General features: G+C 37.0%; 1 protein-coding gene across 6 annotated transcripts in view; it reads left to right on the forward strand.

Moving 5' to 3' along the window:
- Positions 1 to 25,482, forward strand: part of LOC129247787 (protein O-mannosyl-transferase TMTC2) — a 251,280-nt gene that overhangs the window by 203,147 nt on the left and 22,651 nt on the right. For all 6 annotated transcript variants that reach the window (XM_054887093.1, XM_054887095.1, XM_054887097.1 and 3 more), the window contains 3 exons: positions 20,742 to 21,294; positions 21,383 to 22,661; positions 23,329 to 23,443. In XM_054887093.1, the coding sequence (XP_054743068.1) occupies positions 20,742 to 21,294; positions 21,383 to 22,661; positions 23,329 to 23,443 (1,947 nt within the window). The remainder of the gene's footprint in view (positions 1 to 20,741; positions 21,295 to 21,382; positions 22,662 to 23,328; positions 23,444 to 25,482) is intronic.

The following is a 25,482-nucleotide window of genomic DNA, read 5'->3' on the forward strand; positions in this document are numbered from 1 at the left end:
TTGACGCCTTTAGATTTTTTTTGTGGGATGTCGTGAAAAGTCGATATTATGCGAACACTTCATTAATATCGAGTAGTAGAGGATGTGTTGCTGCGAAGTCAGCTGAGGCAGCCACATGAATGAATTCGTGTTCCATAGTTCAGGGTATTGTTTGCTCTTTCGAATAAATCAATAATAAGCAAATAAAATATAGCTTAAAAAAACTAAAAAACACACTTTTATTGCTAATCGAACTAAAAAGTAGAAAATAAATTTTAATGACAAAGAGACCTATAATGAAGTAATAGCAAATCGAAGGATCAGTCATAGTCAACTACCTCAGAACAGAATTATAACAAAAATTAAGATACAAATAGAGTAATTCAAATTAGAGTTAAAAGCGTGGGATGCTTGATATAGTAAATATTACAATCATTCTATTGGCAACTACCTATGTACAGAGGGTTATGAAAGTGAAGCAAAATGCAAGCGTGGGATGCTTGATATAGTAAATATTACAATCATTCTATTGGCAACTACCTATGTACAGAGGGTTATGAAAGTGAAGCAAAATGCATCCCACGCTTTTAACTCTAATTTGAATTACTCTATTTGTATCTTAATTTTTGTTATAATTCTGTTCTGAGGTAGTTGACTATGACTGATCCTTCGATTTGCTATTACTTCATTATAGGTCCCTTTGTCATTAAAATTTATTTTCTACTTTTTAGTTCGATTAGCAATAAAAGTGTGTTTTTTAGTTTTTTTAAGCTATATTTTATTTTCTACTTTTTAGTTCGATTAGCAATAAAAGTGTGTTTTTTAGTTTTTTTAAGCTATATTTTATTTTCTACTTTTTAGTTCGATTAGCAATAAAAGCGTGTTTTTTAGTTTTTTTTTTAACTATTTTTTATTTTTAGTATATGTAGGTGTTTACGAGTAATATACTATTACACAACCGCACACTAAATACTAACCTCAATGGTGGTGTGGAAACTAAAAATTCCCAATTTTTGTTTAAAAAAATACCCAATTCATGTTTCTACCGGTATGGCAATATTGGCAAATGTTATAAAAAATGCACATTTTTCAGCGCTCTCACGAGAAAAAGAATTTCCCATCTAGTCATCTATGTTGTGTGTTCCGAGTCGATCAGATTTTTAGAAGCCAGTGAAAATTAAGCTCAAAGATTCCGTTACAGTCATTCATAAATACAACCCGAGCTAATAAAAGTGTGTTAAAAAAATAAAATATTAATCCTGGCAATCCTAATAAGGATAATGGAAAATTTATCTCACATGTCTCACACTGCACTCGTTCTTCGTGACTATTTCGCCAAAAATTCCACGCATATCGTTCCGCAACAACCGTATTCGCCTGATTTGGCTCCGTGTGACTTCTGGCTATTCCCAAAACTCAAGAGACCACTACCGGAAATGGACTATTTGGCATGTTTCGGGGATTGGAAAACTCGTTGGCATAAGTGTATTTCATCGAGAGGGCATTATTTTGAAGGGGATGAAATTGATTTACAAGAATAAATGACGATTTTTCATTTTACAACCAAATTCACCTTACTTTTTGCCCACAGGTAAAAAAAGAAAATATTAATCCTGGCAATCCCAATAAGGATAATGGAAAATTTTTATCAAATTATTGCATTGTCATCGGTCCTTGATAGGTGTGCAAAATTTCAAGTCGATCAGATGTTTAGAAGCCAGTGAAAATTAAGCTCAAAGATTCCGTTACATACATACATACATACATACATACATACATACATATATACATACATACATACATACATACAACCCGTCCTAATAAAAGTGTGTTAAAAAACGAGATGATTTTATGTTTTGTTTTAATTTTTTTTGTAAATAAACCACTATTGTTTTCGGAAATTTTGGTCATCCTAAGCGCAACCATAAAAACTTAAAAATATATTCAAACTATATCCCAAGCAATATAAAATAGGACCGCCCAAAACATGCATCGGTGCAGTTTGTTTTTTGGTTTTTACACCAACGATAACTACATACGTAGTGTGTGTAGGCACGATGTAATGCTTTCGCTTCTCGGGCGCTGTTTACTCCGTTTGGCACAGATGCACACACAAAAACAAAGGCAATTTTAGTTAATTCGCTATCTTAAATATAGATTCTTAAGCCTTTAAGATATACTATATACTAGGCTTTCAAGCACTTTTCCCCAATAATATTTCGTGTCTTGACAGTATATATATACATACATATATACAATTGGCGCGTACTCTCTTTTAGGGTGTTTGACCGAGCTCGTGTGGATGTTGTCCCACAAATGAAGGTACCTACAGTTACAAGCTGGCTCCGTACGGTTGATTTTTTTTATCAGGAGCTTTTTCAGGCCAGAAATACACTCGGAAGTTTGCCATTGCCTGCCGAGGGGCGACCGCTATTAGAAAAAACTTTTTCTTTTTTGTATTCTTCTTTTTGACACTATACTGAATTTAAAAATATTTCACACTTTTTATAGTGATGGCATAGGAGTTGATTTTCAGAAAGTTCTTTCAAATTAAATCTTTAAATCTGAGTAAAGGCTTTGTTTTTATTAGAAAAATGCTTTTTATACATTTATTTTTTGGTAATTTTTTATTTCCTTGGTTGTGTTTCTCCTCTAGTTTCATGTGCACGTGAGGTACCTGATATACCTGAATATGTATATCTATTTAATCTCACTCAAACCCATAAATGTTAACTTATGGATATAAAAATATGAAGGAATTTTAATATACATATATAAATCCCTCGGAAAAACTCCTGATTGCGCGCCTGTAAGTAAGCTATATATGTAACTCCAGCCACCTTCGATTGATGATTACCACCGAATATTTATATATTTATTCACAACATCTACAAAAATTCGATATTAAGAAAATTATATGTAAGTAAAAACATATATCGGGTGTTTTTTTAGCTGCACAAGAATTATCGATATCTAGAACTATTTTTTGACAGCCGGGAATCAGCTAAACATTGACGACATTTGGTTCCAACAAGACGGTGCAACTTGCCATGCAGCGTATTTAACAATCAATTTATTGGACTCGTAGCCGCGGCGGACATATGCCGGATATCATATTCTAAGAAAAATGCCGTGAATATATCTACCACCTTTTAATAAAAAAAAAAATAGCTCCAACAATATTTCTGTTTCGTATTTTCATTTTAAGTTCTCAAACTCTTACAAAGCTAAAAAACACCCTGTATAAAAATGTGCTTGTGTATTGTTGGGTCACCTTTACAGTGATGGCTCCTTAGGTTTAATTGTCACTCATAACGCAAATTAAGCACTCATAGTAAACAAACTTAATATTAAACCTTGCTCCCATTTTCTCACTTATAATTTTCGCTTTCGCTTATCTATCATAAATTCGAATAAATTCAGCATATCAATCTCCTATTTTGAACGGGCGGTTTTTTTCAATAATGATAGATTACCAGATTACGACATTCGTGTGAGTAATTTTGTATAAGATATAAGAATTGAATAAGCAAGAAAAATTCACTCATGAATAACAGAAAAAATGAAAAACAATACAGCAATAAAACGAGTACAAATATTACATTAAAAGTATTACGTCAGCAATCACGATGTAGTAAGTTCAGAAAGTAAGGCTACTTTATTTTTGGTCAATTTAACAATTGACTGTCGTCAGTACAGAAAATAAACAAACTTTAGTGAGCAAATTTATGCATACACATATTTATTGGCTTCTCGATCATTTTCGCTTGCTCTTCTTCTCCTTTTTGTATGTTTATTTTCTGTACTGACGTCACGCCACTTATGTATTCTATTATTCTTGGCCAGCAATCAGCTGATTCTGTGAAATGCACTGAGCAAAAGATGGTGGTTCGCTACCTTCTGTATTCTCTCCACCATGGTATGTTGCTAACTGGTGCAGCCTCCCGGCAGGTAAGTTTCCTTATGACATTAGCTGCGGTTTTGTTGCTGCACAGAGGCGCGTGAGGTTCGTGGTTTACATGGGGTAATAACTGAATTCGGCCGCCGTAGCCAAATGGGTTGGCTACCATTCGGAATTCACAGAGAGAACATTGGTTCGAATCTCGGTGAAAACACCAAAATTAAGAAAAACATTTTTCTAATAGCGGGCGCTCCTCGGCAGACAATGGCAAACCTCCGAGTGTATTTCTGCCATGAAAGAACTCCTCATAAAAATATCTGCCGTTCGGAGTCGGCTTGAAACTGTAGGTCCCTCCATTTGTGGAATAACATCAAGACGCACACCACAAATACGAGGAGGAGCTCGGCCAAACACCAAAAAAGGGTGAACGCGCCAATTATATACATTTGTTCTAATTACAGTTCAATATATTGTTTAAAAGCCATCAAAAGCATTTGCATCTCAGTTTTATTAAATTTTTTTTTCTGTGATGGAATTCAAACGTAATAGTGTGATTGCGTTATATTTGGCTGGAAAATCACAACCAGCCATTGTTCGTGAGCTCAGTCAACTCAAAGTGAATAAAATGTTTGCGGATCGCACTATAAAACGTTACAATGATACTGGAAGCATTGCAAAACGCCATGAAGGTGGACCAAAAAAACCGCAACAACGAGAAATGGTTCGGAAAGTGAAGGCTCGACTTGAACAACATCCACTTCGAAGTGGAAGAAAAATTGCCAAAGAACTGAAAATATCGCAAGACAAGGCTTACAAGTTCCAAAAAGCACACGATCTTTCACCCCAGCAAAAAAAGTTCGGTGCGAAAGAGCAAAGGAGTTGTTGCGCTTGCATGAACGTGGGGAATTTCCTAACATTGTGTTTTCTGATGAAAAAAATTTCCCAATTGATCGGTTCATAAATACTCAAAACGATCGTGTTTACTTGACCGAACGCTCATACGAGAATTTGAGCCTACGTATGGCCACTCGAAGCAATTTCCCATCGCAAGTAATGGTTTGGGCCGCAGTGACCGCTGATGGACGCTCTCCAATCGTTTTCATCGAACCTGGTGTCAAAGTGAATGCGACTTATTATCGGGAAAATGTTTTAGAAGCTGCTTTAGAGCCGTGGACACGCAAAAATTTCGGTCGTAGACCATGGACGTTTCATAAAGCTCGTGTAAACCAAGAATGGTTAAAATATCATGTTCCACACTTCATTTCGTCCACACAATGGTTTTCGAATTCGCCAGACGCAAATCCGATGGACTATTCCATCTGGTCCATTTTGGAGAGCAAGGTGAGGACTAAAAAATATGCCAGTAAAATAAAAAAAAATAAAAAATGGTGGTCATATCGAGCTTAAGTGAATATAGGTAAAGTTTGTTAAAATTGTAATCATTTTTCAACAATTTTGTCTTTGAAATCAATAAAAACTAACTTCACACAAAAAAGTTATGGTGTTTTGAATAGGTAATACTTCATATCGTTCACTCTGTATATCAGGCCGGGTCGATTTGTGGGGAGGCAAAAAAATCGCCCATGGCTCTGTGAAAATCATATTCTAAGGATCAAAATAAGAAACTTTGCCGAAGGAACCATACCTCTAAAACGAATTCTGATGTCCCCCATAGTTTTCTCAGTTACATCTCGAGTTATCAGACAGGCATAGCTTAATCTATTATTCTCGTAATTTTACTATGCACCCTGGGATATGTAAATATACATTCATATGTATCTATCTAGACAACCATTAAGGCAAATAATTTATAATACTCCCGTGCACTGGTGCGCTTGGGTATAAAAAGTAAGAGACAGTATTTCTATAATGCGCCTTTACGGCCATGGGGCAAATATTTTTTTGTAAGTAAGCATTTGCGCGAAATACCGATGTATGTATGTACATGCAGCACACATGTAAATGTGATCTAAAGTAATTGTAAAATTTTCATGCTTGAGAGAAGTGAAGGAAAATCTTGAATTTCTCCAAAGGCACGAAACCCTAACACAGAAAAATATACCCACATATGTATATACTACTACTTAAATATAAATGTATACGTGTACACTATAAAAGTTGATACAGTACATGCATACATACATGTGTATGTATGTATATTACATGGGCAAGTGTAATTCCATGTTGCAAATGCGATGTGCGCATAGTTCCCTCTCGTAAAGAATTGCCGAGCGATGAGTATTTCTCTACTGTCGTGTGACTCTTAGAGCATGAAGGTATGTCCTCATATTACACATTCTATCCCCCCTTTACACAATCCTTCTAATAGCGTTCCTCTTAGTACTGTCTGCACAAAAAAGTCAACACCAATGCGCACATTGCAGCTGCAAATTTGCCGATAACGCACGCATTCAATGCCTCACGATGCCCGCTTTTTGACGGGATGCTGTTGCTGTCGCGTAACTTCCAGCATGTACTTGGAAAATAAATAAACATACACACAAACATACGCATATTTGCACCCGTAGCTATACACATATATACAGACATATATATATATGTAACAACAACTACATACATACATGCACAACAGCCATATAATACATAGAAAGGCTGACTATGTTTGCAGTCATGCTAGTTTTTTGATTGTTCTTCCTGCATAACGCTACATAGTGTGTATACAAAGCTGTTATATGAATATATGTATGTATACTTGAGAGTTTTCCCTTGCTGCCCTTGTAATTCCCTGGAACTGAGCAAAAGCAAGAAATAGCAGCAAGGAATAAGTGAGAAGCTAAGTAGAATTCGTTGTACCATTGCCAATAACATTGCTAAGAAAACTAGAAATGGTGGGAAAGAGAAGATGAAGCTGCAGTAGTAGCATCGACTCCATAAACGCCCTCAAGTATGCAACACAATTTACTGAAATATTTTCACAATATTTTCCAACCAACAATATTGGGCTTCGCTCACTTGCATTACTGCCTCCTGCTTTAAGTGTTGTTGTTGTTTTTTCGTGTCGGTGTCGTTTATTTGCTGCAAAACGATTGAAATGAGGCATGCGGCAACAGAAAAAAATACTGTGACAACAAGAGTACAAGAACACCACATTTACAAATAATATTGATGTATGAAACACAGCAGCAAAACAAACCTGAAGCTGATCGACTTACGAAAATTTCAAGAAAGCTCAATGAAATATTTTCTGCCTCCATTTTCTTTCACTTCCAATTATTCTCTTTCAATAACTGCTTACAGGCTGGCAACTCAAGAAGAAATATGCTGAGACTCCCACCCCCTTCTTTCTCACCATTCTACTCTCTCCAGACCTGAACATATTGCATACTTGAGAATTCCGTAGTCCTTGCTTAGCTTTGGTGGGTTTTTCTAAGCAGATGGTATAGATTCGGCAGCTGCACTGTCGGACTATGTTGCCACTTTAATACGATAACGGTGCGAAATAGGAGTAAAAGCACCTGTTTGTTTTTTGTTTCTCCGTCTTCTTCTTCTCTTTCTTGTTTTTGGCATGTTCGTGTGATTCACCTTCTCGATGCTCTTGGGCCAGTTGTTGATTATTGTTGTAGCAAAGTGGATGCTGTTCAAAAAGTAAATATTTATTTATTTGCGCGTAGTTGCGGCACAAGAAATTCCATAAACAATTCACTAGCATTTCACTTGAAGTGGACTGAGAGGATTTAACTTAAAGCGAATACACTTATTTTGAAATAATTTTTAAACTCTAACTATTCACTTCTTAAAAAAATATCTCCAATTATGCAATTATTAAACTTTTCATTAAAGCTGAATTAAGAAATCTGCCTTAAGGCCAAATACTTTTTAGTTGCTAAGAGCCGGTTCAACAATTCATTCTTAAGGGGTTACGCCACTCTAGCTACTGTAAAAAAGCAGTTTTTTAAGGATTTTTTTTACATTGAAAGAAAGGTGCCAGGAAAAAACTTTTTAAGTATATTATTAAGCATGTATTTAAGTGTAATTACAAATATTTTTATTGAAAAATATTACAAAATGGCGCCTTTGGAGTGAATCTCTGAACGCGCCCTGCGAAAAAGGCACTTCACGGCAAGCAGTACAACTGACGTAAATGTCCACCTAAACCAAATTAAAAACATTCTTCTCAATCGACGTGAGTATAGCTGTAGAAATACGTACGGGATTTTAGAAATATTGAAATTTGTGTATTTTGCAGATGTTTGAAGTCAAAAGTAGAATTTTTCGTCTAAAATGGAACCGTTAATTGTTTATAAAAATTTTTCTAATTAATTAATAAAAAAATCCGTACGTATTTCAGTGCGGAATAATGTTCTAAAGATCCTTGTACAATTACAAGTGAAAATATTAAAAATTGTTTGTGTTATGCTGCTTGCCGTTTTGAAAAATCACGTTTTGAGATAAACACGCTTTAAATTTGAATAGTCGGTTCAGAGACGTCAGAGGCGCTCGCGCAAAAGTGCGAAATATTAGAGATAAACATTTTTTTCACGCATAGGACTTTTTGTTTTATATTCTAAAGAGTTTAAAGCATCTTTTAAGCAAAAAAAAAAAATTTCGATATTTTGAAAATCCTAGAGTGGCCTAACCCCTTAAGTCGGACTTAAAGCTAAGCTAAATTTAACAGTTTAACAATATAACTTTTGTCAAGAAAACTTAGGTTCCGCTTAATCATATTATTGCATCGGAAAGCACTAACTATGAATTTATCAAAGCGCTTAACTTGCTCAAGGCTTTTAAACGAACAACGCTAGGATAATATAAAAATGACTAGCGAGTTCTTGAGATGTGGTAGCTATACTAACTATAAGTCGATAGTCGTTCCAAAGCATGTGCATGCTTATGTACATACATATATACTTATATATTGGCGCGCACAACCTTGTCGGTTGTTTGGCTCCTCCTCCAATTTGTGGTGGGCGTAGTAATGTTGTTCTTTATATATACAAACAGACACGTGTGTACGAAGTTGAAGTCCTGAACGGCTGGACCAATTTGTATGAAGTTTTTTCCATGTGTTTGAGTGGGTCTCTGGATGGATAAGATTTGAGTGGTGATTATGCTAAAGCAAACACAATAATTTTTAATACGAAACATTAAATTTAAACTTTATTTGAAATAATGACAATTGTAGCGCACGTTGTTTCTGTGCAGTGAACAAACAATAGGGAGCGAAAGAAATGTTTGTGCTGCTGCTAGAACCCAGGGTTATGTGCACTCTGAACTAAATCGATCAGTGTTGCATTCTTGGTGCACAACATGGGGTATGCAAACAGTTATGCGTACCACGTTCCTCCCCCTACTTGTGGTATTCCGACTGCTTGCGTTGCGATAGAATATTTCCATTATATTTTTCAGCGAACGTAAACTTTATAAGATCATTTTAGAATGGGATGGGGTCCTTCATAGGGAGCCTGGCATGGTCGGCGTACGCTATTTGTTCTAACAAAGGCGTAGGGTTTCGTTGTCCATCGAGCTTTGATAAAAGCGAAGAACTTTGAGAGGTTGGCAGCAGCGTTGACATTTGGCGAGTGGTGAGGAAATTCAAGAGACAATCGAAGTGTCTCACCGTAGACTAGTTCTGATGACGTAGACTTTACATTAGCGTAGTAAGACGAACGCAAGCTGAAAACGATTAAGGCAAAACTTCAACCCATTTTCCTTTTGGTGACACCTAATTGTAGTTTCAGCCTTTCGTGACAGCGCTCGATATTACCGGTGGGATGGTTATTGTTGTGAGATGCTGAATACTTAGTATCCAGTTAAGGTCACGAAATAACAATGATTCGAGTTGACGCCCTGGGTCAGTGATGATTCTCAATGGTGCGCCAAATTTGCATATGCAGGGCATTTGAACCAATATCTATAACTTTGGCACGGGTGGGAGTGGCGTGGGAATATAATAATAATATAAAAAATAATAATAAATTAACCATCACATCCGACAGATGGCGTGAATGCAACATACACTCAGAAACAATTGATCACATAACACCTGCTCGCGGGGACAAAATACGATACTGTAAACAAAATTATTCACAAAGAAATGGCTACCATCTCAATCTAACAAACACATCTGAAAACAAAATGAAGTGCAATACTACCAATCATAATATCAGCAACCAGAATATTGCACAACACTTTTATACAAAACATAAAATCAATAAATATAGACGAAAAAAACACATGAACAAATACAAAAAGCAGTCATACTGAAAACATATAATATATTAATATATTAAGATCCTTTTTGAAACGGAATCATTCGGACATCATAACACATAACCACAGAGCATTGATCAAGGGTAGTTGCGGTAATTGCGAACCCTACCGAGACGGAGAAAGTCTATAATAATAAACATCAACAACAAGAATAATAATTTATCAATACATTTCTAATGCAAAGAAAGGCTCATGGTGCCAATACAAGAAGAACGGACCTGACGATGCCCTTAAATCTCGATGAGAACTTAAATCTCGAAACGAAGTTCTCTTGAAAAATATACGTCAGAAACGACACCGTACAAAAAAATGTGGGCAGATATAAAAACACTCACATCATCAACCCAGCGGCATTATGTCGCGTTTATTCTTTCCCCAGAAAGTTCAATCTTCAATGCTTAAACCATTGCCAAAATTTGCAGATACATGGTCAAACTACTAACACTTTCTATATTTCAGATTTCAATACATTATTGCAAACATTATGAACAATCAAAACCACAGTGACGCTCCCATCACAATTTTTGAATTTACAAGTACTATTTCCTCCGTGTGCAAACAAATTATATTCTATTAATTGGAAAGCTGTGGGAAAAATATACAAATATGCCAGCTTCCTGGAAAATTATCCACACTTTCCCCACGTCCCCAATAGAGTTAAGAGAGTACTGAGCACCTCAATGATGCTAATACAAAAATTGCTTCACTGCCGAAACAAATTATTTTAATCTTTTTGAAAATTTTGGGCATAAAGCGAGTGGCAGCGAAGTTCGTTCCAAAATTGCTGAATTTTTACCGAAAACAATGTTGCATAAGCATCGCTCCGGAATTGTTAAATGACGTCAACGATGACCCAGATTTGCTTAAAAGGGTCATAACTCGTAAAGAATCATGGGTATATGGTTATGACATCGAAACCAAAGTCTAATCGTCCGAATGGAAGAGTCCAGGAGAGCCAAGAGTTGATAACAGAAAATCGACGAACACACAAAACACTTGTCTCATTTATGCCTCTCACAGAAAAACTAAACATGCTAAAGCTAAAACCGTGAACACATCTTCGAGACGAATGTAAAAAAAAATAATAATTGAAAGCCGAATGTACGTAGCGAGATTTGAAAATTCACTTTATTTTTTTAACAAACGTCGTATACCAAGTTTCATTGAAATACAGTTTGAAATGTTGGACATACTAAAATATTTGCACTTCTTTAGCTAAAACCATCGTTTCCTATTGAATTTGGAGAGGCATGCAAAATTATTGCATTAACTTACCAATTATTTCATTAGCTACCCGCAAGGATGATAGATTACCATGTTTGATCTTCAGCTATGGTGAAGAAGAAAGTTGTGAGTGGAACTTCGACTGCCACGACATTTAGGATATTCGGCATCTGAATTCGTACAGTCATCCAATCAGTCATTGCTCAGATGGCAACGAAGCAACATGATTTAAGAGCGTGTTAATTTTTTTCGTATATAACCAATCTCAGTTTTCACACAAAACAAGCAAAAACAAAAGAAATGCTTCTCTCAGCTGTCAAACTATTTTCGGTATCGTTTGTTATTTCATAGAGTTATTATTATCCTGCTTTATTCATATAAAAAGAACGCAAAATGCTTGGAATACGGACATCATTTGAACTGATTCACATGGTCTTTTATACTTATGCTATACAAAAAAAGTTTGCAACAGTTATCAGGTGTGCTTCATTTATAATATAACATAACAAATAGTGTAAATATTGTAGTTTAATAGGTTGGATCTAAAATCTACAAGTGGAAGGCCACGGAAGATGTCTGACCGCGCCGAAGGCATTTTGTTGAGAAAAGTAGCCAGAAACCCGCAGATTTCGACAAGAAAGCTTGCTAGAGAGCTTGGAGATGAGTGTGGGGTCGAAGTTTCTAATGAAGCAGTCCGCCAAGTTTTGCAAAAGCAAAATTATACATCATCATGTCTTTGCTCTCCGCATAGCATTATTTTTCGCTAGAACGATATTCGTCGATGAAACTGGACCCAATACAGTGCGGAGGCAGCCATTCAAAGCACTAGAAAGGCGTTATACCGGCAGTGAAATTTGGCAAAACATTCAGTCATGGTGAGGGGAGGCATTCCCAGCAAAGGAATGGGTGATTTGGTGTTTATAGAAGATAGGATAGATGCACGACAATACTTGAGTGTAGTAATAATTTTAAAGTCGTGTGGCAATTAAATACATAGCAAAGTAGAATTAAATTAATTTTAATTTTCTACCCTAGAAAATCTTCCACTTAAACAAATACTTATTCGAATTATCAATTCATCCTTTACTTAGTTACGTTTTTTTTTATTTTAGCTACGCACTTTACTTAGGGGCTTCTTAATTCTTTAAAAACCTTTATCGCAAAATAACACTTTTCCGTCAAAGCGAAAACATACTTCCTCTCACTTGAATTGTCAATGTAATTTAATTTGGCCTTAATAAAATTTACTTTCATTTTTCTCCTCCTTCGTTATTTTTACTAACTATGCCAAAGGGTTTAACATCTTGCGACCAAAACAAACAGAGCAGTCTTCTTTATACCCACCGACCTTTGCCATCTAACGTTCTTCAGTTCTTACTAGCATATCATCCCTAAATCTCAATCAGTATTTATTTGGTGCAATTTCGTTTTTATGTGATTCTTTAAAGTTTTGTTTCTTTTTTCCACACAGAGGCTTTCTAGAGAAATTGGTTGTGTTTTGTTAATAAACCGACTGCATTCTCCCTCTGTCTGTCTAGTGGCTTGCGTGAAGTTGACAGAAATAAAAAGTCAAATGAAAGAAAAGATGGAAGGGGCGCTTAAGCAAAAGTAACCGAAAAGTCGGCTTTCAGCCTCCCCATCAGCACTGCCATTCGACACTCTTGCGAGTAGGTTGAGCAATGCGTATCTATTTTATTTTATAACCCTCATTATAAGATTGTATTGGACGTCTTTGCCGTTGGTTGTCTTTGTGGCTGTTTATATTGAGTTTGATGTGGTTTGTTGACTCTCTGCCTATCGTCCTTCTAACTTTGTTGGGTTTTTATAGCTCTACGGAACAAGTTCTTCCGAAGGTGAAAGGTGTTGCGGGTTTCAAAGCATTTTGCTGCGAAGCTAAAAGGCATAACGAAAAATATTAATGTGTAGAACACCAAAAGAAAACGGTCGACTGTACTGTTTAAAAATGCCGGCGAAGATAATACATAAAAACGAAGCAATTCGTCCGTAAGCTGCAGTTGGAAATAAACATAAATCAATTTATGCGATTCTCACGGTATCCACATTAATTTCTTTTCTTGCCACGTACATGTGCCATACTTACTTTTAATGATTTACGCAGGAATATAAATTTGGCCAAATCTCTCTAGTTTGTTAAAAGTATGCTTGTCCTGGTTTATGTTGAGTTGCTTTTACCTGCAATTGGCTATTTTAGTTAGATGTCTATTAAAGGCAAATGGTGGTAGTCGTCGTCAAAATTTTGCGATAGGTAGGAGTAACTCGGAGTTTATTGTATGGCAATTTGATGTAGTGAAAGCATTCAGTGGTGCATTTCATAGTATCCAGTGGCAACTTCTTGGAGATCAAATTACGCTGCCTGATGTATTTAAAAAAGAGAGCTCGAAATGCGAACAATAAGCGCCTACACAGAGAATTTATAATAGTAACGTTTCTTAATTGATTTAAAGTTCATTTAGCGTACTTCCGTCAAACTTTAAATGCAGTAAAATAAATCATAAATCTACCGAAGAATATTTTCTCGAAGGCTATCAGGGCCACCTCATAGCCATATAGAACAAAAGCAAGGACATAACTTTTTTGACATGAATTTTTTTGTCGAGGAAGGTACTTTGCACAAAATACCACTTTCTGACAAGAACGGTACCTCGTTGATTTCAAGGTTGACATTAATTACTAGCGCCCGACCACAACCAACTACTAGAATTTTATTTTGTGTAGAGTAGTTTTTGCGATATCGCCAAGTAACGGGCTTAAAATAAAAAAAATGGTCCGTAAGAATATCTATAACTGCAGAATCAGTTAGTATGGTAATAATAGGTGAAACTAGGGGATATATCAAATTAAAGGTAAATCTACTTCTCATTTTTAATTAATTAAAAATATATATATTTTTTTTTTTTTTGTAAAAATATGGAAATTTTGAATTTATATTGTAAATAATATATAAGAAACTGATTTTCAAACATTTTTAATTATTTCTTTAAAATAACATGTCCAAAGAAATTTAGGATATAAATGAAAAATAAACAAATACTAAAATACTAGTTTTTGAATGTTTCATACTTAGTAAAGTTTAAAAATAATCGATATTTAAGACTTCACTAGTTAGTTTTGGTTGGTGACAGGATACACTTTGTCTTGCCCTCTCTCATATTCAAATGGGCAGGCCGATGCGGTTATTGAGGCCGATGATCTCACTATCACTTAATAGAAAATACATTATTATACTATTGTTTTGGTAAATTTTTCCTACGGATTTTTATTGATACAACATTCTTCATGATGTTTCGGGTTTGGCAAATACTTTGTATATACCCCGTAAAAGGTGTTTCAATTTTGTTCCATAACACAGTAGTTCAACGTTTTCTGTCTTTATATTGTATAAAGAACTTCAATTTCTTCATGTAAAGAATTCAAGCCTTCGAATTTTAGTATTTTCAACATCCTTTGTTCCAATCCACGCAAAGGTGCATGTACATACGCAAGTACATACATATTGAATGGTACATATGTACATACATATATGTATATTCACAAATATTTTGTTTCCAATCGAACACATACATATACACAGAGGTTTCCTATTTTAAAGTAAAATTTCTATCTTATATGATAATTTACTTCTGTATTTACTAATTAATGTAATAATTAAATACAATAGCAACGGATATATTTTACGCTTGAGTGGTACGATGTAAGTTGCCACAAGCCATACTAAATGTTCGGTTAGTTAAACATTGTGCATGTCGAGCATATGTTGAGTATATGTATACATAAAGTATATGTACTTGCATGTAATTCTATTAGCCGGCAAAAAGGTAGTAAGGCTATGCGAGCCCACCATTTTCTTCGAAATACATAATTAGGCGTAAATATGAAAACCTATCCTAAGGCTGCCGAACGATAAATAACGGGTGATCAATCATGAGGTGCTTTTTTCAATAGTTAAAAAAAAAAACAAAAATGTAAATTATGTTCAAAACCTTTATTTATCATTTGAAAGGACATTCTTTCACATTTACTTTTTGAATATGACTTCATTCAAATGTTGGCCGCAACTACGCTTAAGGTGGTCCATTCTGAAGGTCCAATTTTCAATCACTCGTTCGAGCATTTCGACTGGTAGCTGGTTTATCAGCATAGACCTTGGACTTCACGAATCCCCAAAGAAAAAAGTCCAAAAGTGTGATATCACAAGATCTTGGTGGCCAACTAACAGGTCCTAAACGTGAAATCAGCTGCTCTCCGAAATGACTTCTCAATAAAGTCATTGTTTCACGAGCTGTATGGCAAGTGGCTCCGTCTTGTTGAAACCAAATGTCGTAGAGATCATTAGATTCAATTTCAGGTAGCAAAAAGTCCGATATCATGGTACGGTAGCGAGCACCATTCACAGTTACGTTGCGGCCATCATCATTTTTGAAAAAATATGGACCGATGATTCCACCAGCCCATAAACCACACCAGACCGTTGTTTTCTCTGGGTGTAAAGGTAGCTCTTGAACCTGTTCTGGTTGATCTTCATCCCAAATACGGCAATTTTGCTTATTGGCGTAACCATTGAGCCAGAAATGCGCCTCATCGCTGAACAAAATTTTGCTCGAAAACAGCGGATCTTCTTCAATCTTTTCAAGAGCCCAATCAGCAAAACGGTGACGTGCAGGAAGGTCATTTGGCTTTAGTTCTTGTACGAGCTGTATTTTGTATGCTTTTAAATGAAGATCCTTCCGTAAAATTGACCAAGTTGTTCCATACGACAGTCCAAGTTGCTGAGAACGGTGCCGAATCGATTCATCGCGGTTTTCACGTACACTCTCTGCTACTGCCGGTATATTCTCAATACTTCTTGCTAGACGTGGTCTATTCGGTCGAGAATTATCCACCAATGAATATTCGGATTCAAATTTGTTGATGGTATGTCGAATAGTGTTTAAGGCAGGCCGATTATGTTGACCATAATGCGGTCTAAGCGCACGAAAAACATTTGTCACAGAACGCTGATTTTCATAATACAGTTGAACAATTTGTAGACGTTGTTGCGGTGTGAGTCTTTCCATGATGAAATGCCAAACGCTGTTCAACAAATCCACGATGACAGTTTGCCACAACTCGCGCGCGATCTGTAAAAAAAACGCAAATGAAAAAAACTCCTCTTAATTGATCACCCTTTATAATACTACATTACTCAAAGTATCCTACTACATTTACAAACATGCATACATATGTATGTACGTATTATATACTTAAGAATTATTTATCTATATATACAAAAAGCATTTGCTAAATCATATTAAGCCGTGGTGAGGTTTCTTGCTATAGAGACGGCAAGTAAATTGTGTTTTTTGTTCTACGAAAACATGCTGCCTTCCAAGATACAACTTTTTAAAAAGGCATATTTTTTGCCTACACAGAAAGAAGCACAAAACACTGTGAGTATGCATCTATCTTTTTCTGGCATACGCACTTCCTAATATTACCGATTTATACCTACCCGATTTTCGACGCAACCAACCTACCAAGAAAATTTGTTGAGTGTGGCATTACAGAACACAGAATTTTCTCGCCACGCTACATTTATTTTTACCACAATGCATTTACATTGGTTGGATTTCTTTCGAAAGCACTGTGTTTTCGATGGGATCCAGATCTGGTGTTTCCGCTGGCTTCCCCATCAGGTTGATGTTGTTATCCCGAAAGAAGTCATTTGTTCACTTGCTCATATGTTTTGCGTCATTGTCCTGTTGGAATACCCATTTCAGCGGTATTTCCTCTCCTTCATATGGCAGCATAACTTCTTCTAGGATTTCAACGCACTTGTGTTGATACGTCAATGCTATATATCATGCCGCAATATGAGGAACATATACACGTACTATACCATATAAATTAGCTCCTTCATGTTTTAAAGGTCTTGGCAGTGTTATGTGAGCATCTGCAAAGCTTAGCTTATTCCCAAAATGTGGCTAGGTTACAAGTGGTACCCTTCATGGACATACCTAGACTCCAAGAAACGTCTTCGCATTACCACAGCAGCCGCATTGAGCTTTAACTGTTCATTAATCTTCTTGAAACTGACTGTCTCACTAATTGCCGACTCGTTTAAGACCGCGAGTTTCAGGGCCATTCTAGAATTTTAAAGCATTTGCGCTGAACATCCAATTATTTTTTTGTAGGTTTTTTTCCTTGTAATACGAATGATTGTTTTACTATGAAGAGCAAAAATTATCATTTTCGACATATTTAATTTTTTTAAAGAATTCACAATCGGCTTGGGCAGTCATATCTCTGTGTGAATGACTAAGAAGGGGCTAACTATATCACATGAAGCAATAAATAAAAAGTATACCTATTAAAAGCTCGCAATGGTTTTGAGGCGACTAATGCAGTTGATCAAATATGGGAGAAAAATATCTAGAATAAGTATAAAGGAAAAATTTAACTCCCATGATGCTTTCCAAGACCAGAAAATAAACACCTCATTCGGGCTATATTCCATCAACTAACACATGGGCTGAAAAGTCACGGGCTTAAGTTTTATTGCATTCACCTCTTTTTCGGTTAGTACTAACCTTAAAAATAGAGCTGATAAAATTGCATGTTATTCTATTCATTAATTTGTGAGTTATTGTGTTACGAGTTACGCTACTTTTGTTATTTTCAATACAGTGGATCAAAAATAATTGCGTGTTTTAATTTTACACTGCTTATTCATGAGAAAAATACCATTGAAAAGTATTATGGGACTCCGTTCCCTCAGAAACAACAATAAAACGATGGTTTGCTGACTTCAAACGTGGTCGTAGAGACACCGATCATGCTCAACGCAGTAAATGAGGCAGTAACAACAGAAAACATCAAAAAAATCCACAAAATGGACTTAAATGAAAAGTGAAGTTTCGTGAGTTAACGTCGTAAAGATATCAAAACGTGCTGGCTGTGCATGAGCATTTGACTATGAGAAAGCTCTGCTCAAAGTGGGTGCCGCGTTTGCTTACTGTTCACTAAAAACTAGAACGGGTTGATGTTTCTAAATAATGGCTCCCAGCGGCTACTGGCTGTTCGCCGGTAAGAAAGTTCGCTCGAATGAAGAAGTTATCGCCGAAGCTGAAGCCTTTTTTGAGGTAAAAGATAAATCGTTCCACGTTCTAAAAAAGTGGTATTGAAATGTTAGAGCGGCACTGGAATGATTGCGTTGTTCTTGATGGAACTACGTTCATGAGTAAAACTAATTTTGAACAAAAAAATGTGTTTTCATTGTTAGACTCGGAACTTTTCGGCCCATGTTTTATGCTGTTTTCGTGTGCATTTGAAATGTTCTAAATCTATCGAATCTAAACATAAATCGGAGTATATTGTTGGTTTTCAAAGGGGTCAAATTAACGAATATTATATTTTATAAAACCCAACTTTACTCCCAAATGCTTGAAGTAAAAAAAGTTGCCGGTCAGCAATGATCAGTTATCTGTACGCTTATCTGCTCTCTGATAACTTGTACTTGGTGCCTTGCGATTCAGGGTGGATGACCACTCGCCGCTCGTTAATGCCTCCCAGTCATCACTGAGTGAAATATTTACTAATTTTTCGACGACGGCATTGATAACTAAAGCCGTATTTATTGCTTAAGGGCCACGAAAAATCAGTAAAGCCCCAAGTACCTATGTATGACCTGGCACCCGGTTATAGTCCACAGCTTATACAAGTATTAATCAATTAAGTAAGTCATGATTTCCGTTGCCCAACCAGTTTTGAAGAGAATGGAAAATTTTCTTTGCATAACTCTGGCGACTTATACTCGTTCTAAGGATATTTTTAGTAATCCCATAAGCAGCATTTCTACAACAGTTTCATTCAACCCATAAATTTCTAAAACTTCTGCTTTGGTTATGTAAATGTCGGCGTACCGCCCTGAATCGGCAATTAGTCAACTCAATTGCGCAAATAAGCTAAATCGGGTGAGCCTCTACATGAAAATAAACCGGTAACAATATGATCGGCACAAATCCCTGTATGCACTTTCTACAAGACGGACAAGCGGAAGGGCTATGGCGATTTGTGGGGTAGTGGACAAGCATATGAGAATATTTCAATAGATGTGTCGTGTGTCGGCTGACGTTTACGCAAATATATTTCTACCCACGAGAAATTTTATTGTTGCCTGATCACATCACCTAAACAATAAATAGCCAAGCTCTTAAAACATTCATGCAGATTGACCATCGTGGCATTCGCAGTGTGACACATAGAGCGGATTTGTTAGAACCCAAAAAATTCTTTGCAATCGATTTGCTGCACCCCGCGATAATTATGATGGCCGCACCATCGATTTTAAAGGAAATACCAACCACTGACCGACAATACAAAATCCGCACCGTAACTTTTGGTGGATGCAATTCTACTTACTGAACTTTGTCGCCCCATATAGGGAAATTTTGATTGTTAATATAGCCATTCATCAAAAAATGCGCCTTGTTGCTAAAGTTGGTAGTTGGTGGGAATAACACGCGCAACGTTTTCACTCATTTTAATAATAAGTTTTTATTATTCGCTCAATCGCGTACCTTGCTATGGTGATTTGGCAATAGTAACTGAATATTAAGAAACAGGAAACAGCATGACCGTCAAAACTTGTCCAAACCAACCCGGCCATATTGGAGACCCCGTAACAATATATTTACATATATGTAAATGCATGCGTAAGCATGTAAATAAGGGCGGCTCTTACTGGCTGCGGCAAGTCGAGGCGTAAAAAAGCTTAGCGGCTAAATATTTGCAATTTATGCAAATTGGTAGTAGCGGAATGGTGGATGTCACACCCCAAAAATTTACCTTTGCATATTTCTATACTTAATTTATTATGTGGTTGCTTTTATTGCATTTGTTGTTGGTTTTGTTGGTCTTATTGCTGCTGATGTGCGCTATTGTTGTTGGCAAAAGAGACGTAAAGGAAAATTAATAGGCTACGCTGCGTAGGCCACACTTAATCATTTTAATTAATCTGACAGGTGATCCGCCTGTACATAAGCGAATATTGCTCCAGGGCAGCAAGCACAGGATGCCAGAAGCAACAAGCATACGACAGAATAACAATAAGACCGCAAAGCAGGACGACAGCTACACAAAAATAAAGTTCGTCGCGCAGGAGAAGAAGCCTGTTGTGCATATTCAATTACCACTGCTCACAGAGAGCCATTCAGATAGATTTCCACTAGCTCCGTATTGCTTTTAATTAGTTTGACTCTTGGCCCCTACCTCATTTGTCTTAGCCTCATTTCGTGAAACTTCAAATGCAAACAGATTCATATGCACACGCACACGTACACCAAAATAACTTTAGCATGCTTGACTAACAACTTTTTGATTTTGCATTATCTATCTTTTACACTTTCAGGCGCGCTATCATAACCAACACGGATGTTTCCGGCCACACGCCTTGGCAGAGTATCTTTCAGCACGACTACTGGGGTACCCCACTTACAGACTCTGGCTCGCATGGCTCCTACAGACCGCTGTGCGTGCTCAGTTTTCGTTTTAACTTCCTGCTTGGAGGGTACACGCCTTGGGGGTTCCATCTTATCAATAACTTGATGCATTGCTTAGCTACAGGGTTGGTGGTTAAACTGGCGCGCTACTTTCTAACATCCGTTTGGGGAGTACTGGCTACGGGAGCTCTCTTCGCTGCTCATCCGATTCACACGGAGGCTGTAGCGGGAATTGTTGGTCGCGCTGATCTAGCTGCCTGCATTTTCTACCTGCTCTCATACCTAATGTATATGCGGCACATAGTGTGGCGAGAACGCGGCGAAATGCGTCAATGGATCGCGCTTATTCTCACGGTGACACTATCACTAGTGGCTCTACTTTTCAAGGAGACAGCAATAACGGCGTTGTTAGTATGTGCGGTATTCGACGGAATACGTGGTGTCTGCGGTTTCCAAGATAAGGTGAGTGGTTGGAAATCAAAGTGTTTTATTTGTAACGGCAGCAGAGTTTGTGACTTATCATCTAACCTTTTCAATGTTTTCTTTGAAGCATCGGGTGCGCACACTGTGCATACTGGCCGTATCACTAGCATGTATCATCTATTGGCGGCTCGTTGTACTACCTCGTCCGCAAACCGCCTTCTCAGCAGCTGACAATCCAATAGCCAAAATGCCTTCAATGTGGGCGCGCTTTCTTACATTCATCTACCTGCCTGTCTTCAATTTCAGCCTATTACTAAGCCCTCAAGTGCTTAGTTTCGACTGGGGAATGGACGCCATACCGCGAGTTACCTCTCTCCGTGATGAACGCAATTTACTCAGCCTTGGTTTCTATGGCACGCTTATCATTATTGTTTTCAAAAACATTAGATATCTATGGAGACGCCGCTCGGAACGTCTAGCAAAAAAGCAACGGCATGCGAATCAGCAACAATATCACTTACGTAAGTCACGATCCAAGAAAAAATATCGCGTGCCAATACCCACAGATGCGATAGAATCAAATTCGACATATAAACTATTAGATGCAACATCTTTGAGCTGTGCGCCTTACGCCACAGACAGCACGACGACGATTTCACTGCTGCAGCCCGAACCACACCTTAGGTGTGCTTGCCATGACTGCAAGCAGGAGCTGAGCTCCGCTCACCACACCGCTTCGTGCTGTGCCCTTAACAATAACAATAATAACCTACCGTGGCTCAATCCGAACGTCTTCAGTGACTGCTGTTGCCATCAGTTATTCCAGTCTTCCAGTGGAGCCCCCCACCTTCTAGCGCTAGCGTTGCGTAAAGCCCTCACGGCAGTAGTGCCGCGCTCCTCGCGCAGTAGTAGTTGCTGCAGCAGCAGTACGACGGCCAGCAACAACAGCTCCGGCAGCAATACTTCCAGCAGCAGCACTTGCAGCAGTGCTTCCAATAAAAAGACAGGAAACAACCACCGACTAGGACACGCTTCAGCGTCCCCGCTTCCGTGGACACGCCGTGCAGTTCAGCATACTAATAATGCATGCATTTTGTTGATGGCATTATCCTTTCTAACGCTGCCCTTTCTGCCTGCCACGAATTTATTCTTTTATGTCGGTTTCGTGGTAGCCGAACGAGTGCTTTATTTACCCAGCGTCGGTTATTGCCTATTGGCTGGCTATGGCATAGGCAAATTGATGGAACGTTTACGTTCTCCTGTGGCTCGCAAGAGAAAGGTGGCGCTTATATTTGGCTTAAGTCTATTACTAAGCGGGCTGGGGGCGCGCACAGTGCAGCGCAACTTTGATTGGTACGATGAAGAAAGTCTATTTCGGAGCGCTGTGGAAGTAAATCCACCTAAAGGTGAGTGTTCTAATGTTATCCTCAAGTAAATAAAGTAAATCACGAAACATGTAGCGAGTATTAATTAAGACACACTTTCATCATTTAAAACCATTAACATATGCAAACCATACAAAAAAAAAAATATGCAAAATTAATTCAAATAATACGCAAAATATATCCAAATAATATGCAAAATATGTTATATGCACAAAATGCGCAATTTGAAATTGGTTCAAGGTACCCCACATACTGGGTTCTAGAAATATTTGTTTCAAGGTTGACTTTTTCCAACGTCATTAAAAATGTATAGGTTATTTAGTAAATCATACATTTACGCAGCCAAATTTCTGAGTGACATTTCTGTGGCAAACTGTGTGACATTTCTGTTCAGTAAAGTTTGGCAAGTCTATCGGCGGTTCTATCGAGACATGCTGACTGAAGATTTGTTTCCAAAAATTAATCAGCTAAATATCAACGGCCTTTGGTTCAAACTTGAGGCAACAAATGAACTACATGCTTTTGAACGTAGCCGCGGCAGACTCACGCCGAGTATCTTATTCAACAAATAAATGCTATGAAGCTCTTAAAAGACTCCCGATATAAATTTTAATTATTTAATAAAGTTTTTATGGACCACTTTAAATACTTTCGACATACATATTTCGTCATATTTTTTACTTCACAGCTCTAGGTAACCTAGGAAGTGTACTTAGCTCACAAGGTCGTTATGAAGAAGCGCGGGAAGTGCTGGTTGAGGCTATTAAGTATAGACCAAATATGGCGGACGTTCACTTTAACTTGTGAGTACACACTTTTTTTAATAACTCAATTACTAATTGAGGTGGCACCAAATTAATCACCTCATCAGAAAGTTCATAAATTTTGCAAATGTCGTCAAACGTCAATTATATTTGACACTTGGGAACTAGATAACCTGCGGTGTTCAAACAGACAAGCAATGAGGCGCCTAAAAGCCAAAATAAAGATTTCCATGGCGAAAATTATTTTTCGATTATGTAAAAAAGCTATTGAAAATCCAATTTGATGATTAATTTTGCGCCACCTTGTACATATGACAATCTTCATTTTTGTTTAAATTTAACATTATTGGTACAACTCTGTACATGTCTCATAGATATATACGTAGTATGGAATTAAGTTTGACCATTGACTTCAGTTTTTAAGAAAATTAGTAGATGGGGATCAATAACAACAATTTTTCGCTAATCTAGCGGCAAGCCTAGTGCACAGCCAAGTGCGAATCTATACAGAAGACATCAGTAGAACAGCTGATTTTTTTCTTGTGATTTGGTGGTTTGCTTTTCAAAGTGATATATCTTGTAGTTGTTGTTTTCCTTGTATGTTTAAATTCTGATTGAAGTTTCGACATTCAAACTACCTATACATTTGCAAGGTTTTTTTAATGTTTGCACTTCTGCTATCACCTAATATATGTAGATTCGCTTTGGTACACATCATTTCTGTCGCAATGCAAGTATTGTTGGTGTGCTAGGAACTACGCTAGTTCTTCTTCCACCTTTATTTCTAAAAAGCGCTGTTTCGGTTTTTATCCTCAGTATTCGTAAATTTTAATACTAAAATTTTTTCTGTTTAAAGGTAAAAAAATTTCAAAAAGAATGCAGTTACGCCAAACAGAGATCGCTGTAATTTTTTTTTAAAGCGCGCAGAACTATACTACTGGGCAACGCCTGGGGTTTTTTTCACTTTTCGTTGTCGTTGGACCAACCGTGCTGTCAAATATAGTAAATTTCTTAAGAATGGGGTCCTGGAAAATGAGAGTTTGGCGCAAGATATTTTCTTTGGCAGTTCTGAAGAGTTTTCTCCATAAAGTTTTTTCCTCTTTTCGAGTGGCTAATTTAAGATTATAAATTTTCCTCCAATGCTTCAATTGAGATTAAACAATTGATTTTGACAAAACAAGCTAATTTTTTGGCTCAGATGGATAAGTCCTAGTCGTTCTAAAGCTTTATGTGCTAATAACCCGAAATTTAAATACTGCATGAAAAGCAAGCTATTTAATAATATTTTAGGCATCATTTACATATATTTAGCAAGGCGGATACTGATTTCAGAAGATTTCTGGAGCATAACTAAAAAGTTAGGTTTTCAAATGATTGCGATATAAGTTTCGCTATTCGTTTATGTATGCTTAGTGTTTATTAAAAAAAGAATATTCCCTTCATTAAATTAATTGTTTCCTTAAACTCAACTTGCCAAAACACCTTCAACATTTAAACGACTTCCAATTTCAAGTGTCCACACCCACTCTTCCAGCCAAAGCACCCTTATCCAGTCAAGTGAAGATTACTTAAATGTGGCATATTATTATCTATTCGATTTATCCCCCTCCCTTCGTTTTGCTATTCTGCTGTCGTTTTCCGTTTCCGTTCCATTCGTCATTCGCGATATTCCAATTGCAATGGATTGCTTGCAAATCTCAGCGATTAAGTCACATTTAAGCAGAATAAAGGTTAGAAAAAAAAACTGAAATTCAAATGAACTCTTGTAAAAGAGGCCATCAGGAAACTGAAGAAGCAGAAAGAATGAATGAATGGAAAAGGAAGCCGCAGCATCAAAACCTGCAAAAAATCTTGAATCGCTAGTCGACAGACACCACTACACTCCGACGCAATTGAGAGTGCATTTGTCAGCTCTGTCGCTTTCAATACTCCTCCCACATTCTTCTCGCGCCATCACTTCCATATTTTAGCTCTTTTCTTATGCCTCAACATGATGTTGGCATGGTTTTGTTCATGAGCTCGGAAAGCTTTTACACATGTACGTACATATGTATGTATGTGTGTCTGTAGTTAGACGA

Source organism: Anastrepha obliqua, chromosome 5 (assembly GCF_027943255.1).
Source record: "Anastrepha obliqua isolate idAnaObli1 chromosome 5, idAnaObli1_1.0, whole genome shotgun sequence".
In the NCBI taxonomy this organism is placed as follows: domain Eukaryota; kingdom Metazoa; phylum Arthropoda; class Insecta; order Diptera; family Tephritidae; genus Anastrepha; species Anastrepha obliqua.